General features: G+C 36.7%; 1 protein-coding gene across 11 annotated transcripts in view; it reads left to right on the top strand.

Moving 5' to 3' along the window:
* Nucleotides 1-15,547, top strand: part of TFG (trafficking from ER to golgi regulator) — a 33,479-nt gene that overhangs the window by 15,554 nt on the left and 2,378 nt on the right. For 7 of the 11 annotated variants that reach the window (XM_031024050.2, XM_031024049.2, XM_081797805.1 and 4 more), the window contains 3 exons: nucleotides 3,162-3,329; nucleotides 6,757-6,897; nucleotides 13,642-13,731. In XM_031024050.2, the coding sequence (XP_030879910.1) occupies nucleotides 3,162-3,329; nucleotides 6,757-6,897; nucleotides 13,642-13,731 (399 nt within the window). The remainder of the gene's footprint in view (nucleotides 1-3,161; nucleotides 3,330-6,756; nucleotides 6,898-13,641; nucleotides 13,732-15,547) is intronic. The other 4 variants (XM_081797822.1, XM_006729573.2, XM_081797827.1 and 1 more) reach the window with 2 other exon arrangements.

The raw sequence follows: 15,547 nt of genomic DNA, 5'->3' as shown, positions 1-15,547 counted from the left end.
CATTTAAATTACGTGCTTAAAACCGTCTATATTATGAAATAGTAATTTTTTTTATAGAGTCATCCAGACTCTATAACGGGCTTAATAGAAGATGATTTTGTGGGAGGGGCGCCTGGGTGGCTCAGTCGTTAATCGTCTGCCTTCGGCTCAGGTCATGATCCTGGGGTCCTGGGATCGAGCCCCACATTGGGCTCCCTGCTCTGTGGGAGGCCTGCTTCTCCCTCTCCCACTCCCCCTGCTTGTGTTCCCTCTCTCGCTGTGTCTCTCTCTCTCAAATAAATACATAAAACCTTAAAAAAAAAAAAAAGATTTTGTGGGGAAGTGGCATTTTATAATCTCTTGCAGCCATTAGATTCTCAGAAATTGTATTTTTGGCTCCATTTAAATTTTGGCGTTTTCTTTCTTTAGTTTAGATATAGTGTAAATCTGCATTTTCTTTAATTTGCCTCTTCCTCTCTTCCTCCAGCTATGTGGAATTGTATTAGTAGTATATTCTCAATAAATATTTGGTGATTAGTAATTTCTAGTTCCACCTCTGTATTTCAGAACATATTGGAGATTGGCTGAACTACTATAATAAGATCTAACTGGCCTTTTTAAGATGAAACTTTTTATATTTCAGGTCAAAGCAAATGGCCTGACAAAAAGCTCCAACTTTAGGTCAAGAATCTGAAAAAAAACTTTTGACCATTTTGTCAGAAGAATTCATAGATGCTGACACAACAACATTTGCTGATAATTTCAGGGGATTTAAGCATCTGTAGAATGTTATGAAACTTAGATAGAAATTCAGCAAGTGTAGCCAGTGCTGTGCAGAAATAACCTATAGTAGCCTGTGTTCTGCTATAAGGAATAGAATTATAAGCTTTCAGGTTTGGTGAAACAACCTTTCTTTTTTTTTTTTATTCTTATGTTAATCCCCATATTACATCATTAGTTTTAGATGAAGTGTTCCATGATTCATTGTTTGTGCATAACACCCAGTGCTCCATGCAGAATGTGCCCTCCTCAATACCCACCACCAGGCTAACCCATCCTCCCATCCCACTCCCCTCTAGAACCCTCAGTTTGTTTTTCAGAGTCCATCGTCTCTCATGGTTCGTCTACCCCTCCGATTTCCCCCGCTTCATTCTTCCCCTCCCGCTACTGAAACAACCTTTCTGTTCGCACATATTTCTTGCCACTATATTTACTACGTCTCTTTATTAACCCTTTATTTTCATGTTTTATTATTAACTTCTCACCGATGTTAATGTAGAAGATGTTAAAACTGGTTTCTTCTCTGCATCTTGGAAATTAAATCACATACTGTTTCTTTGTGTGGCCTCCCTTCTTGTCAGGGTATCCTATCCCAGTTATCTAATGAGTTGAATAATACATTCTGTGCTTTAGTTTTACAGATGGTTGTAATTTATTTTTTGTTTCCTCTCCTATACTTAGCAAGATCACTTACCTCTTGACCACCTGCCTTCTATGAAATTGCCTAAGCTTCTAAGCTTTTAGAACATATCTGGACTTAATAATCAGGAAAATAGCATAAAAACCAAAAATATCATATACCAGAAACTGGAAGTCTAGTCTATAAAACAGTGTTGCCAGTCAGCTGTCAATACTCTTTAGAACAATATGGCTTGCCCTCACCCAGAAATATGTCCTTCAGTGGTCTACCTCTGCAGTCAATTCTTGGTTCTTGGACACTTGCTTCCTCTCTGAGGAACATGATGTAGGCTACCTTGGATACTGGATTGACCTGTTGCAGTAGCTGTAGCAGCTAATGGGCTAGTAGGAGCAACTAATAGGCTAGTGGGCATATAGTATTGTGTTTCCTGATGGATTTAGTTTGTAGTAAGTAGAAGGATGCACAGGTAGTGGAAGGTAGTAGTGTGAGAGGGAATAACTTACAAGATTGGTGTGATATGTTTTTGGGGTGTAGCCTTGGAATTAGGAATTAGGAAGAAAATTGGTGGGGAAGATGAATAACTTATTTTAAAGGAGTACTTGTAGGAGTTTTCTTCTAGAAATGGAGGAAATATTAGTGTAACCAGAGGAATGATAGGGATGAATAGGAGCTGCAAGCCCATGTGTGCTTATATTCTATTTAGTACTTAGTTTTTCACAAGATAAATTTTGTCTTGATCACAGAGATAATCTAATAACTGATGTTCATTTACTTGCTTGGTAACAGAAAAAAGTAATTGTTAATTGAGTAAATGGTTAGCAATATTCTTTTTTTACTTATTTTGTTTTTGATATCTTTTTTTAATTTTTGTTAGCTTTTTGGTTTCAGGTTCCTATTTGTAAAATGTGGGTTATTCTTGAATCCCTTTTCTTTCACAATGTAGTGGTACAAATGCCTGTTGAGTACTTTAGTACCCTTAGAAGAAAAGCATGGTTTTAAATTTACATGCTCATATTTAAAATGTTATTTTTCTATTTTAAAAAAAATAATTCATTATGGAAAGATATACAAAAGTAGACTCTAATGAATCTTGTGTACCCACCCCAACTTCAGTAATTATCAACTCATAGTATCATGTCATCTAGACTCCCATACATTTCCACCCCTGTTATTTTGAGCAAATCTCAGACACATCATTTCAACTGTAATAAAGTATTTTAAGGGAGACATAGCAAATTAAAAGTACTAATTAGCAAATAAAAAGTAAAAATTAATGTATTAGTTAGTTTGAGCTTTCCATGTAATTAATAATGAACAAATAGACAAGTAGAAATAAAACATAAGAGTTGCTCTCATAACTTCAGTTAAGCTTCTTTATCCTTTTGCAAAATGAAGCATTAGTGTTCAGTAAATATCTGATTGTAGAATATATGTAGGTCACGGGGCTCCAGAAAAGGGGGCAAAATGTTCTCTGTTAAGGAGCTCGTTTTTTTTTTTTCTTATGTAATAATTCTTAGGGAAGGAGGTAGATAAAATATTTTTGAAAAGTTAGTTTTTAAAATTTCTTCTTAATCCTTTTTTCTGATTTTAAAAAATCCAAGTATAAAGAGGAAAGTAGAATTAACAGTTACCCTGTATTCAGAGATACTTACTTCTGAACATTTCAGACTATATGCACATATATTTTTCCCTATTTTGTATTTTTTAGGCCTCACTAAGTATAGATAAAATGGAAACAAGTTTTTGTTTATTCCTCTCATAGATACTGTGGATGGTAGGGATGAAAAGCCTGCTGCTTCTGATTCTTCTGGAAAACAGTCTACTCAGGTTATGGCAGCAAGTATGTCAGCTTTTGATCCTTTAAAAAACCAAGATGAAATCAATAAAAATGTCATGTCAGCGTTTGGCTTAACAGATGATCAAGTTTCAGGTAAGTGAATTCCTCCCTTCCATCCTTCATTCCCTCTCTCCTTCCTTCCTTCTCCTTTCCTTCTTTAATAGAAGAATAACATACAGTGATGTGCACAAATCTTAAAGGTTCAGTTCGATAAATTCTTACTTTTGTATATACTTGTATAAAACACAAAATAAGATGAAGATCTAGATGATTTCCAGCACCTGGAAAGCTTTCTTAAGCGCTCTCCCTGTCGTAGAACCCTACCCTATAAAGAATAACCACTGTTTGGTGTAGGTAAATTCTATCAAAAGTGGAATTCAGAAAGTTTATATTTTTTAAAAGAATCTGAACCATTTTATAATCTTATTTCAGATTTGTTGTAGGATTTAAATTATATTTGATGTCTTCTCTCTTTGGATGTTAAATTAGAGAAATTGAAATTTAAATGTAGATTTTTGGTTAAAGTGCTTTTGTGTGGAAACTGCTCTTATATGAATGGTTTTAACCTTAAAACAGCACCTCTACTGTGATTTCTTTTTACTTTTGGCTATCATTTCTTCAGCATTTTTTTCTGCTTTCTCTCTCTTTGTATTCTAATTACACATACAGCTGTAGAATTTTCATTTGATTCTTTATATAGTTTATTTTTTTCTTTTGTGATTCCTTACCTTTGCATTAAGACTACATTTCCCTTTAACTCATTGATGCATTTTTAATTCTTTAAAAATATTTATGATTTTTAAAAATAAAAATATGATAACTGCTCAATGTTTGTCTGCTTCATCCAACATCTGGGCCTATTTGGAGTCCACTTTCTTTTGCCTGCCTTTTTTCTCTGAGTATGGGTCACATTTTCCTGTTTCTTTGCATATCTGATAATTTTTTATTGAAAACTGTACATTACAGTTAATATGTTGTAGTGACTGATTTTTTGTCACTATTTCTCTGGCAAGGAGTTAACTTGTTTGGATTCAAACTATTCATTCTTTGTCCCCATGGAATATAGCAGCTAATATCTCTGCTCAGCCCTTTGAACTCTTGGTGCTGCTTTTTTTCCTGAGCCCTCTTATGTGTCTGCCTCTTAATTCTGTGGCCCACTGAGGATTTTAGGCAGAGCTTATACTTAGTTTTTAGGTCTCATTCCTTCGGTGGCTCTCTTAATCCAGGGATTTTCCCCCCTCAGATTTCCAGCTAATTGGCCAGCCATGAAGTTCACACTATGGCTTTCTCCTGTTGGGGCTGCAGAGGTCGGGGCTTGCAATTCTTAGCCACTGTAATTCCACTGGGGGTAAACTTTTCTGATTTCTTGCTGACATTTGGTTGGCTTCCAGTGATTTCAAATAGTTGTTTTCTACTATTTTGTCCAGGGTTTTAGTTGTTACCTCTGACCATTTACTTTGCTGTCATTAGTACCTGGAAATATAGGATTCAGTCTATTGATTTTATTTTTCTTTGAGACTTTTATGGGACTATTCACTAAGGAGAATTGTGTGAAATTCTGGAAAGACAAATATGTGTATATGATGTATGTTCTTGGCAAACGAAGACATCACACAAGTGATACATCTAAAAAACCCTTTGTAGAGCAACTGAAATTTGAGTTAATACTACGGCTTCTTAATATTTAAGACTTCAGGAAATGGCAGATAGAGGAGTCAGTAGTTATATATAGGGTCAGGCTTAAAATTTTGATTACAGTATAGTATATGCCACACCAGAATAACATGATTAATATGATTCACATTATTTGAAGGCCATTTTTCTGTTAGCCTTGTATGTTGAGGTAAGAAAAACTGTACATATAGAAAATGCCAGGATACTTTGTAATTATTCAGGTCTGCTGTTGTGAAAGCTTGACTGTGAATGTGGACATGGGAAGGAGGAATAGAATATTACAAAGATAGGATGGGCAACATTAATAGGTTACATACAAGAGAGAAGAGAGGGATCAAAATAATGTACTATTTTAGTTCAGTAATATAGTGTCTTTTGTAGGAGAGTAGATATATTTATCTACATTATGTAAATATCAGTAACGAGCACTTGACCATTTTACTCTGGTAACCATCCGTTTCTCTTTCATTACCACTATGTTATCCTAGTTTAGTTCTCATTATTACCTGGACTACCATTTGGTCAGCTACAAAGTTGCCTAATACAGTGCTGAGTTCTGGGATGCACCAGTGCAGAGGATAGAGGTTTGCCCTCAGGGAACTTAGCTAGTAATAGCAAGTCCCTATGTGGAACTTTCTAAATGGTTATCACTTTCATAAGCTCTTATGATATAATACTTTTATAAATATTTGCTATAAGCTCTTGTTAACTCCTGATCCTTAAAGTAACCTTAGTGAAGTAGAAGTTACTTCTTTTGTACAGATGAGGAAACTGAGGCACAGAAGGAGATGAAGTGTAGTGTGTCCAGGATTAGAGAGCTAGTAAGTGGCATCACTGGCATTTGAACCTAGGCAGTCTGGCTCCACAGTCTGTGCTTTTAAGCACTCTTCTATATTGCCCAACAGAAAGAACTTAAAGGAGTAAACATATCTATAGTTGTCTTTGGAGTGTGTTTTTTGACTGTCACAGGATTGGAACTGTAGCGAATTTTTTCCATTTACTTCTTTATTCATTACTTTAGAAGAATTTGAGTGGCTCCAAGAATTTGAGAGGTAGTCTTTGAAAGGCAGACAAAAAGAATCAGAAAGGAGCCTGGCCCAGAGAGCTTGTATAACCAAAGAGGAAGATGGGAACTGTTCAGAAATGCAAAGTAGAAGTTGGTAAGGGTCATAATAAAAGTATACTTTATAGAAGTTCACAAATGGAAAAAAGGATTCATGGGTGAAGAAGGCTTGCTGGAAATGTGGAGTAGTACCTGGGATTTAAAGAACATTATATTTAGGTACATGAAAATGGGACTGGAGGGAACAGTGATACATGGAGAGAGAAAGAATATTAGATATATTGTGGGACTAGGAAATAGGTTAGTTTCAGCTGAAGGGGGCTTGTGGGAGGAGGAATTGTGAGAAAATAATGTTTGGACCCTTGAACACCAAACTAGAGGGTTGAACTTGATTTATGGGCAGTGGAAACCCATTGAAGAATGAAATATTTTTGGTTGATCTACAACATAAATTAGATAGCATGAGATAGAGGATAGTGGTATTGCAGAGATGAGTTTTGATTTTTGCCCCAGGGAGGTTAGGACTTAGGAATATAACAGTCTACACTTTATAGGGAAGGATTTCCAGTCGTAGCTTCGGATTCTTAAGAGAGTGGAGCAAAGGGAAAAATGAAGTAGACACATTCACTGTAAAAGGCTGCTTTTGTGGTTATGCTTATTCTGTAGTATTTTTCATTTTTAGGATCTTTTAAGCAAACTTTATTAACTGAGCTTGCTGGGGAAAGGGCTCGTAACTGAGCTTGCTGGGGAAAGAGATTGAACTGATTTGTCATGACCATTTAGGGCCACCCAGTGCTCCTGCAGAAGACCGTTCAGGAACCCCCGACAGCATTGCTTCCTCCTCCTCTGCAGCTCATCCGCCAGGAGTTCAGCCACAGCAGCCCCCGTATACAGGAGCTCAGACACAAGCAGGTCAGAGTGAAGGTAAAATAGAAATAAGAGCACCTATTTGGGGAGGTAAATGTGCAGAGATGTTTATGGCAGCATTGTTGGTGATGGTAAAGAGCTTACATAAGCATTCATGCTTTGAATACAGTTGCAGAAATTTTTGATGTACTGATTATGGTATGCTTTTGGGTTAGAAGTCAGGTATGCTTCTGATTATTGAAAAGAAAAAAAAACCTGAGAAAGTGCTTATGTGAATATAAATACATGGTAAAAGATCAGAAAGGATTCATAGCAGTCACCAGTCAGTGGTAACCAGGGGGGCAGAGGTGACCCACTGAAGTGGCATTTCATTTTGCATCATACTTAAGGTGCTGTTCTATTTCCTTCTCCTTTCCCTTCTTGCATCTATGTTTTGTAATTGGAAAGATTTTTAAAATAGAGGTAAAGCATAACTTTAGTGTAGTTTTTTGAAAGATAAATAGCCCTTTAAATTTTTGTGCAGTTAGCAATGTCTTTTGTGGAAAAAAAGAAGTGTGTTTTAAATCAAACTTGTCTTCTCTAAATGATGTGTCCTTGGATGAACAATTTAATCTCTCTGGGTTTTGATATTCTGTCACTGTAAATTATGAAAATTGGACAAAACTGGTGGTTTTAAAAGAATGTCTCTAGTGCCGAATAAAATATAACTTGAAAGCTGAGTATTTAAACAGATAAAAGGCTCATTACCATGGTTGAAGGGGATTGAGAGGCCACAAGCTCAGGACAGCAGGCACTGAAGTTTAGAAACTATACACATTCCATTTTAAAACAAACACCAGGTGGTGCTCTAACTATTTTTATAAAGGGGCCAAGTGGTGGTATGGTGTATTTTCAGCACCAGAAGTAAGTGACTGAGTTTATCAATCATATTAAAAAAAAAAAAATTCATAGCCTAAAAGGAACGGAGCCCTTAGGTAATAGAGTCCTCTTGTGGCTCTATTTTAGAGTCGTCCTGTTGGATGAATTCTAGGTCTAGGGTCTAGCAGGTGGCAGTTTGCTGATGAGTGGGTAGTTCGGGAAGAATTTCTTACTGCTTCAGCCTCTTCTCAGCCAACTTTAGTTATAGTTTAACTTCACTTTGTATTAAGCTGAAACTGCCCAAACTGGAACAAACTAGAACGGAAGCGGGTATGGGCTGAAACAGGGAGGCAAACGCCACCGTTTGGATATGATGGGAGTTTAGTGGTTACTTAAATTCCATAGAAGAGGCCTTGGAATTGTAAATAGTTTTCCTAAGGATTTTAGTCTTTTTTTTTTTTTTTTTTTTTAAGATTTTATTTATTTATTTGACAGAGAGATCACAAGTAGGCAGACGGGCAGGGAGAGGGAAAAGCAGACTCCCTGCTGAGCAGGGAGCCTGATGCGGGACTCGATCCCAGGACCCTGGGATCATGACCTGAGCCAAAGGCAGTCACTTAACCAACTGTGCCACCCAGGCGGCACAAGGATTTTAGTCTTAATATGTTGTTCAGTTCAGGTGACATTGATTTTCTTTTTTTTTTTTTTTTATATCCCATCTTAAGCAGTGTATACTGTTGTAGAACAGCAGTTGGAAGGATAATTGTACCAAATAATGTTTGCTTGTTCACTTATAAAGGAATGAGATTTAATGCTCTCTTAATGTCTCTCACATTATTTTGTTTATTTTAATTGAAAAATTATAAGTAGGTAAAAATTTTAAAACATAAAAAGATAAACAGTGAAAACTCAAATATTCTCTCCCACCTCTGACCTCTAGCAGCCAAGTTCCTTTTTCCAGAGGCATCAGGTTAACACTGTTTGATATGCACTGAATTCCCTTAGGGTGGCATTAACTGTGTGCCTTGCTGAAACTGTGTTTTTTTTTTTAGTTTACATTAAAACATACACTATAAAAATTGTACAGTTATTAGTATGTGACATCGATCAGTAGTATTCTGGAGGTCAGTCTCTAGATCAGTGCTGTCCAGAAGAAATACAGTGGAAGTCATAAGTAATTTTTTTTTAATTCATCACATTTAAGAAAGTTTTTAAAAAGGTAAAGCTACTGTTAATTATACATTTTGCTTAATGCAGTATCTGGTGTATCAACATGTAATTATTATTAAGAAGTTATTAATGTTTTACATTCTGTTTTTTTGTATTGCACATTGGAAATCTAGGGTGTGACACCACTTAGAAACACTTCAAAAACACTTACAGGATGTTTAGTTAAGACTAGCTGCATTTCAGGTGCCTAGTAGCCTGGCTACTGCCTGTTTTATTGGATAGCACAGCTCTAGGTTAAGATGTCAGTTATTATAGGATAAATTGTAGGCTATTTTAATGAATACTTTTTGACATATGATGTACAATGAGTCCCTGACATCACCAGTTAGTTAGATCAGCTGCTGGTTAGAATTTGAATAGAATACTCATCAAAAATCTATTACTAATAATAGGTTAACATAGCAGTCTCTTCGAATAGAATATGAAATAATCTAAAAACAAATCTGAGTTGTTTTACTTAAATACCTTAAAAGGGATCTTGGAATTGTAACTTTCCCCCCCAAGGATTTCAGTCTTAATATGTTTGATTAAAAAGATCAACAAAATGTTGAGCATCATGAAAAGAAACGAAGTGGACAGTATTATCCTTTTTCATATAAAGCTTTGGTGCCTCTGTTATTGGAAAACTATGCAGTTGAGTGGTTTCCAAACTATGAAAATAAGTGGTGAGGATATAGAGAAGAGCATTAAAAATCATCAGACACCAGGAGGTATTGCTGTTTGACAAACCAAAAAGGTGAAAAGAATATAATTAAAATATGTAAAATCCTGTGACAAGATAATATGACCTGAATAGTCTTTTAAAATCACTTTTATTATATAAATTTTGAAACCTAAACAGAAGAGCTAGAATAATGAACTCCTCATGGATCCATCATACAGCCTCAACACTTACCAGTGTTTTGAATTTCTTTTTTCATCTATCCTTCCTGCCCCTCCCTCCTTTTTTAATTTGCTGGGATATTTTATTTTATTTTATTTATTTATTTTTAAAGATTTTATTTATTTGTGAGAGAGAATGAGAGACAGAGAGCACGAGAGGGAGGAGGGTCAGAGGGAGAAGCAGGCTCCCCGCTGAGCAGGGAGCCCGATGCGGGACTCGATCCCGGGACTCCAGGATCATGACCTGAGCCGAAGGCAGTCGCTTAACCGACTGAGCCACCCAGGCGCCCTGCTGGGATATTTTAAATCAAATCCTACCTGTTATTTCACTCAATTATTTCAGTATGCATGTCTACTGATAAGCTTTTCTTTTAACATAACAACTATGCTATTACATCTAACAAAATGAAGTGATTCTTAATGTCATTACATACTAGTCTATATTTGAATTTCCTTAATTGTCTCATAATTATCTATTACAGCAGTGGCTTGTTCAAATTAAAAGTATAACTAGATTCACATTTTTCATTTGAGTATGTGTCTTATTTTTCAATAGCTGTCACCACTACGTGTTTCCAAAGTTAAAAACTATGTATTTTAATTATCAGTTGCTATGTAACAATTTATCCCAAAACAGATGCTTAAAACTACAAACATTTATTATCTCATGCAGTTTGAAAGAGTCAGGGATCTAGGAGCAGCTTAGGTAGGTGGTTTGTCTCTGAGTCTCTCGTGAGGTTGTCCTCGGAAGCTTAATCTGAGCTAGAGGATCCTCTTCTAAGATGACTCTCTCACATAGTTGTTGTCAGGAGGCTTCGGTTCCTCACATGGACCTCTCCTAGGCTGCTTAGGTGACCTCATGCCATGGCAGCTCCCAGCAGAGAGTGAATGAATGATCAAGAGAAAGTTAAGGTAGAAGGTGGCTGTCTTTTATGACCTGTCCTCAGAAATGTCATGATTTCTGCAATATTCTATTGATATATACAGGTCAGCCCTATTGAATGTGAGAAGGGGACTGCACAAGAGAGTGAATACTCATGTGTTTATGGCTTACTCTTTGCTCTTTTTGTATTGTGAGGTTAATCTTATTTCTAAAAAATGTAAAGGATACAAGGAGCTCATGGACAGGAGTCCTATGTGAGTGCTCTAATGTGCAGGGTCTAGTCCCGGAGGCTGGGTACCACTCTGTGTAACAAAGTGCAGTCCCAGGAGGTTCACAGTGACACTCTACTTCATCCTCATCTCTTTCTTCCCTTAGATAGTAGTTTTTATGATGTTTAATCTGGTGATTCTTCCTGAAAATATAATTCACAAAACTTATATATATATATTTTACTCAAAACACAGCTTTCTCTAAACTGTGTCTCTACCTTGCTTTTTCACTTAGTAATATATCCCATAGTTCTCTTCTTATGAGTATGTGAAGTTATTCTTCATTTTTTACAACTAAACACAGACTTCTTAATTACATTTTTAGCATATTGTAACAGAGTCTGTTTTGGACTTGAATGAAGTAAGTAAAAGGAATACTTTGTGTGGAGATAGTAATAAACCTCTGAAACTTTTAACCCCAGAGGTGACATTTTCATAATGGGTTTATAGCAGCTTAGGGAAAAAATAGAATATGTGCTTGCTTTAAGAATAGTTATTATACCTGTCAGTTTTTATTGAGGAAAACAATTATGCTGTAAAATCACTGATGGCAACAGCCTATTTTTTTTTTTTAAAGATTTTATTTGACAGGGAGCACAAGCAGGGGGAGTGGCAGGCAGAGGGAGAGGGAGAAGCAGGCCTCCCGCTGAGCAGGGAGCCCGATGTGGGGCTTGATCCCAGGACCCTGGGAACATGACCTGAGCTGAAGGCAGTCGCTTAACCTGCTGAGCCTCCCAGGCGCCCCGATGGCAGCAGCCTGTTACATGGAGCCTTAATCTCCCTCCGCTTTTTTGATGATACCTAAGCTAATATTTATATTAAATGAGATAATGTATACAGAACTTCTTCTAAACTAAAGCTCTAGAGTTTTGCCTGCATTCCAGTGATGGTTCATATTCGCTGCGTTGGCCTCAGGTAAATTGCTTAATTTTTCTATATCTGAAATAGGGATTGCTGATAAGGTTTACTCCCCCCCGCCATGTATTTATTGCCTCTTTTTTTGTATTGTAGAGTTAATTATTCTAATTTCTCAGAATTAGAACCTATTATCATAATGCTGTACATATTTTTCTCTTTTGATTATATTTCTATACCAGATTCTGATTACTTCTGTTCTGAAATTTAGTTATGAAATACAATCTAGGATTAAGGTGGTATCTTCCAAGGTAGTTAACTCCTGTACTACTTTTTGTACTATCTGTAAGTCTTAAACCATTAGGAAAGCATTTAAAAAACTTTTGTCAGGTTTTTTTGTTGTTTTATTTGGGAAGAGGATTAATATAATGTTTAAAAATAGTTAAGTAGATTTTATTTCTATCATAAAATGCAGACGACTGCTTGCTAGGAAATAAGCTGGCTATAAATACAGGCATATCTCATTCAGTGCTGCAGTACATAGGGCTGAGTGGGGAGCCCAGTGGAGTGGGCTCTATCCCTTGATTTCAGGCTGTGAGTGCTAGCTGCCAGTTGTACCTCAGTTTGAGTGGTGGCACTAAGATAATGTGACTTTTCTTCACTTGTCCCTTTCTGCCAGAAATATGCTAATTACTCATAATCTTTGGATTAACAGCAGGTAGTTTGAATATTTTTGAAAGGATGAGCCAGTATATAATTAAAGATTTAAATATTAACTAGATATTAAAATGCACGTTTTATTGCTACTCTAGGTATTAGATCTAGCTGAATCCACCATTAGAACAAGAGTAGAGATGAGAAAGATGTGAACCAATAAATCCTCATTTAGAAGTCACAAGTATTGGGGCGCCTGGGTGGCTCAGTCGTTAAGCGTCTGCCTTCGGCTCAGGTCATGATCCCCGGGTCCTGGGATCGAGTCCCACATCGGGCTCCCTGCTCTGCGGGAAGCCTGCTTCTCCCTCTCCCACTCCCCCTGCTTGTGTTCCTTCTCTCGCTCTCTCTCTCTCTCTCTGTCAAATAAATTAAATCTTTAAAAAAAAAAAAAATCACAAGTATTAAGTGTGTCCAAAAGGTTTTTCTGTAGGAACTGTGATCTCCTGACCCCAAACAGGACTCTCATTTCCCAGTATACATCCTCAATGTTAAACAGGTCTGCCATTTTCAAAAAAGTGTGCAGTGAGGGACCATTTAGGCTTTATCAGATTCTGCATGATGGGCGAGGATATTCATAAGATGGAAAAACAGACTGTTGTAAAATGCCACAGGTGTCTTTGAGGTCTGCCATGAAAGGTCGCATAGTTCCTTGTTACCAGAGAGTCCATTCAGATGGTAACAAAGGTTCAAACCGTTAGAATAAATACAGTGCTTTGGGAGAGATTTAGGAGCTGTCGGTTGTATTTGTTTCTTTTCTCAGATTTTTATTTCTTGATTTTTGACTCGGTTGATTTTTACTGAGCATTAGCAGTACCTATCTGTTGGCAGTTGGGTTCGAAAGCCTTTGTTTTTCTAGAATTTATGAAGTGACCGCACTAGTGTTTGCTGCAGCTGAGAGTTCTCTGCCGCTAATCCACAGCAGAGCAGCTACATTTGTTCAGTTGTTCATGCTTCTCTATTTCGCAGCACTTAAAGGGGAGCAAACACATTCTTGTGTCTTGTTACTAAGTGTCCTTACGTGTTTGGGTGGGGAGAGAATTAAACGTGCTTTGAAAGCGTTTCTCTCTGCCAAATTAAACCTGCCTCTTTTCCTTGTCTTGTCTTTTTTAGGGCAGATGTACCAGCAGTACCCGCAGCAGGCCGGCTATGGTGCTCAGCAGCCGCCCCAGCCGCCCCAGCAGTACGGTATCCAGTATTCAGGTGAGCGCGTGTCCAGAGGGAGGTGACTCTGATTGGGAGCTGTTCCTGTACTCATTAAAGTTGAAGCCTTTCCTCTTAACTCCTTGGTTTGTAATACTTACATTGTCATAGGAGGTGTTAAGTATTTATTTGTGGGAGGAAATAACATTTATTTTTAAATATTTTGCATGAATATTTTATTATAAGTCAGCGTTTCGGTCAGCAGTCATAGATGCTTTTGTAATAACTTGTAGTTTGAAAACATTTTTAACTCAAGCTATCTCGTACTGATAAGATCTCCTTATCTCTCAGGTGATTTAGAACAGCAAAAATGCTTTTCGCCCATTATATGTCACATATAATTCTAGTGTACTGTAAGAATATTAACATTTTCCTCTTACATGAAAAGGCAATCTTAATAAGAACCAAATTAAGCTACTTAGGTTTTTAAATCTCCCAGAGTATGTAGGAATACCAAAAACAGGTAAAAAAAATAGAATTGTGTCAAATGTAATCTAGGCAGCTAAGAATGTTGAATATAGTTGTTTTAAATAGGCATTCTGGGTATTTTTTTTACCTTCTGTCCACTGAAGATTATCCATATTTAAATATGAAATCTCTCTAGTGTAGCTTTGACCATGATGATTATAAATCACGTAATTTTACATTTGTTATATCCGAGAGTTTACGTTTAACTTAATGTTTCACAGCCAAAGATTTAAGTATCAAAAGTTCATGTAATTAAAAATAATTTATCTAAGTTGAATCTTGCCAGAATTTTATTTTACGGAGTTTTATAGTTCAACTGGAGCAGGAATTAGCAAACTGTAGCCACGGGCCAAATGTGGCACGTCACCAGTTTTTGTGAATTAAGTTTTATTGGAACACATCTATACCTGTTCATTCTTATGCTGTCTGTCGCTCTGTCGTGGCGGAGCTGAGTAGTTGCAGCAGAGACTGGCCCACAAAACCTAGAATATTTACTCTCAGGCTGGTCACAGAAAAAAGTAGGTTGTGACTCCTGCACTAGACCATAAAAGTCTATCTTTAATTAGAGTTTTGACATACTTTAACTCATATAGCAATTTTTATTTGGATTATATTTGCTATAGAGTGATTTAGCCGATAGCTGCTAATTTTTAATTATGTAAAGTAAATGGGAAGAGTTTAAGCTTGGATTATGATATTAGGATTATTTTAGGTTTGCAGTCCTTTAAAGTCAGGGTGTTATAGATTATATAATTTGTCGAAATAATATCAGATCTGAAAAGACCTAGTCATCATTCTAATCCAGGGGATTTCAACTCCCTCTGTGCTTCAGAATCACCTGGAGAGCTTTTTTTTTTTTTTTTTGAAAGTTACAGGTGCTTAGGCTCTACTCCCAGATATTTTGTTTGATTTGGTTAGGAGTGGGACTCAGGCTTTGATATTTTAAAAGCATTGCAGGTCATTCTAAAGTGCAGGCAGGGTTGGAAACCATTTGTCCTTGTCTCACCCGCTCATTTTATAAATGAGGCAGTTAGGGTTCAAAGAGGTTGTGACACATGGAAGGACACACAGCCATTCAGTGGGGGAACTCAGAGCCAGTGTACTTGATTTTGCTGTTAATTATTTATATCATTCTGCATTCTCCAGCCTAGGCCAGTGGTAGCAGACTTATCTGCCATAAAAGGCTAGATAGTAAATATTTTAGACTTTGTGGATCATAATGATCCCTTGTCCTACAATACTCAGTAATTTTTTAAAAAACCCCGTGATTTCCATTTCTTGAGATTTTTGTTGTTCTTCACCAAGAGTTTCAATGGAGAGGGTGGGGCTATACACATAATAGAAGCAT

Source organism: Leptonychotes weddellii, chromosome 1, assembly GCF_054177405.1.
Source record: "Leptonychotes weddellii isolate Sample4059 chromosome 1, ASM5417740v2, whole genome shotgun sequence".
In the NCBI taxonomy this organism is placed as follows: Eukaryota; Metazoa; Chordata; class Mammalia; order Carnivora; family Phocidae; genus Leptonychotes; species Leptonychotes weddellii.
Note: the sequence above shows the minus strand (reverse complement) of the source record. Positions and strands in the feature narration are given on the sequence as shown.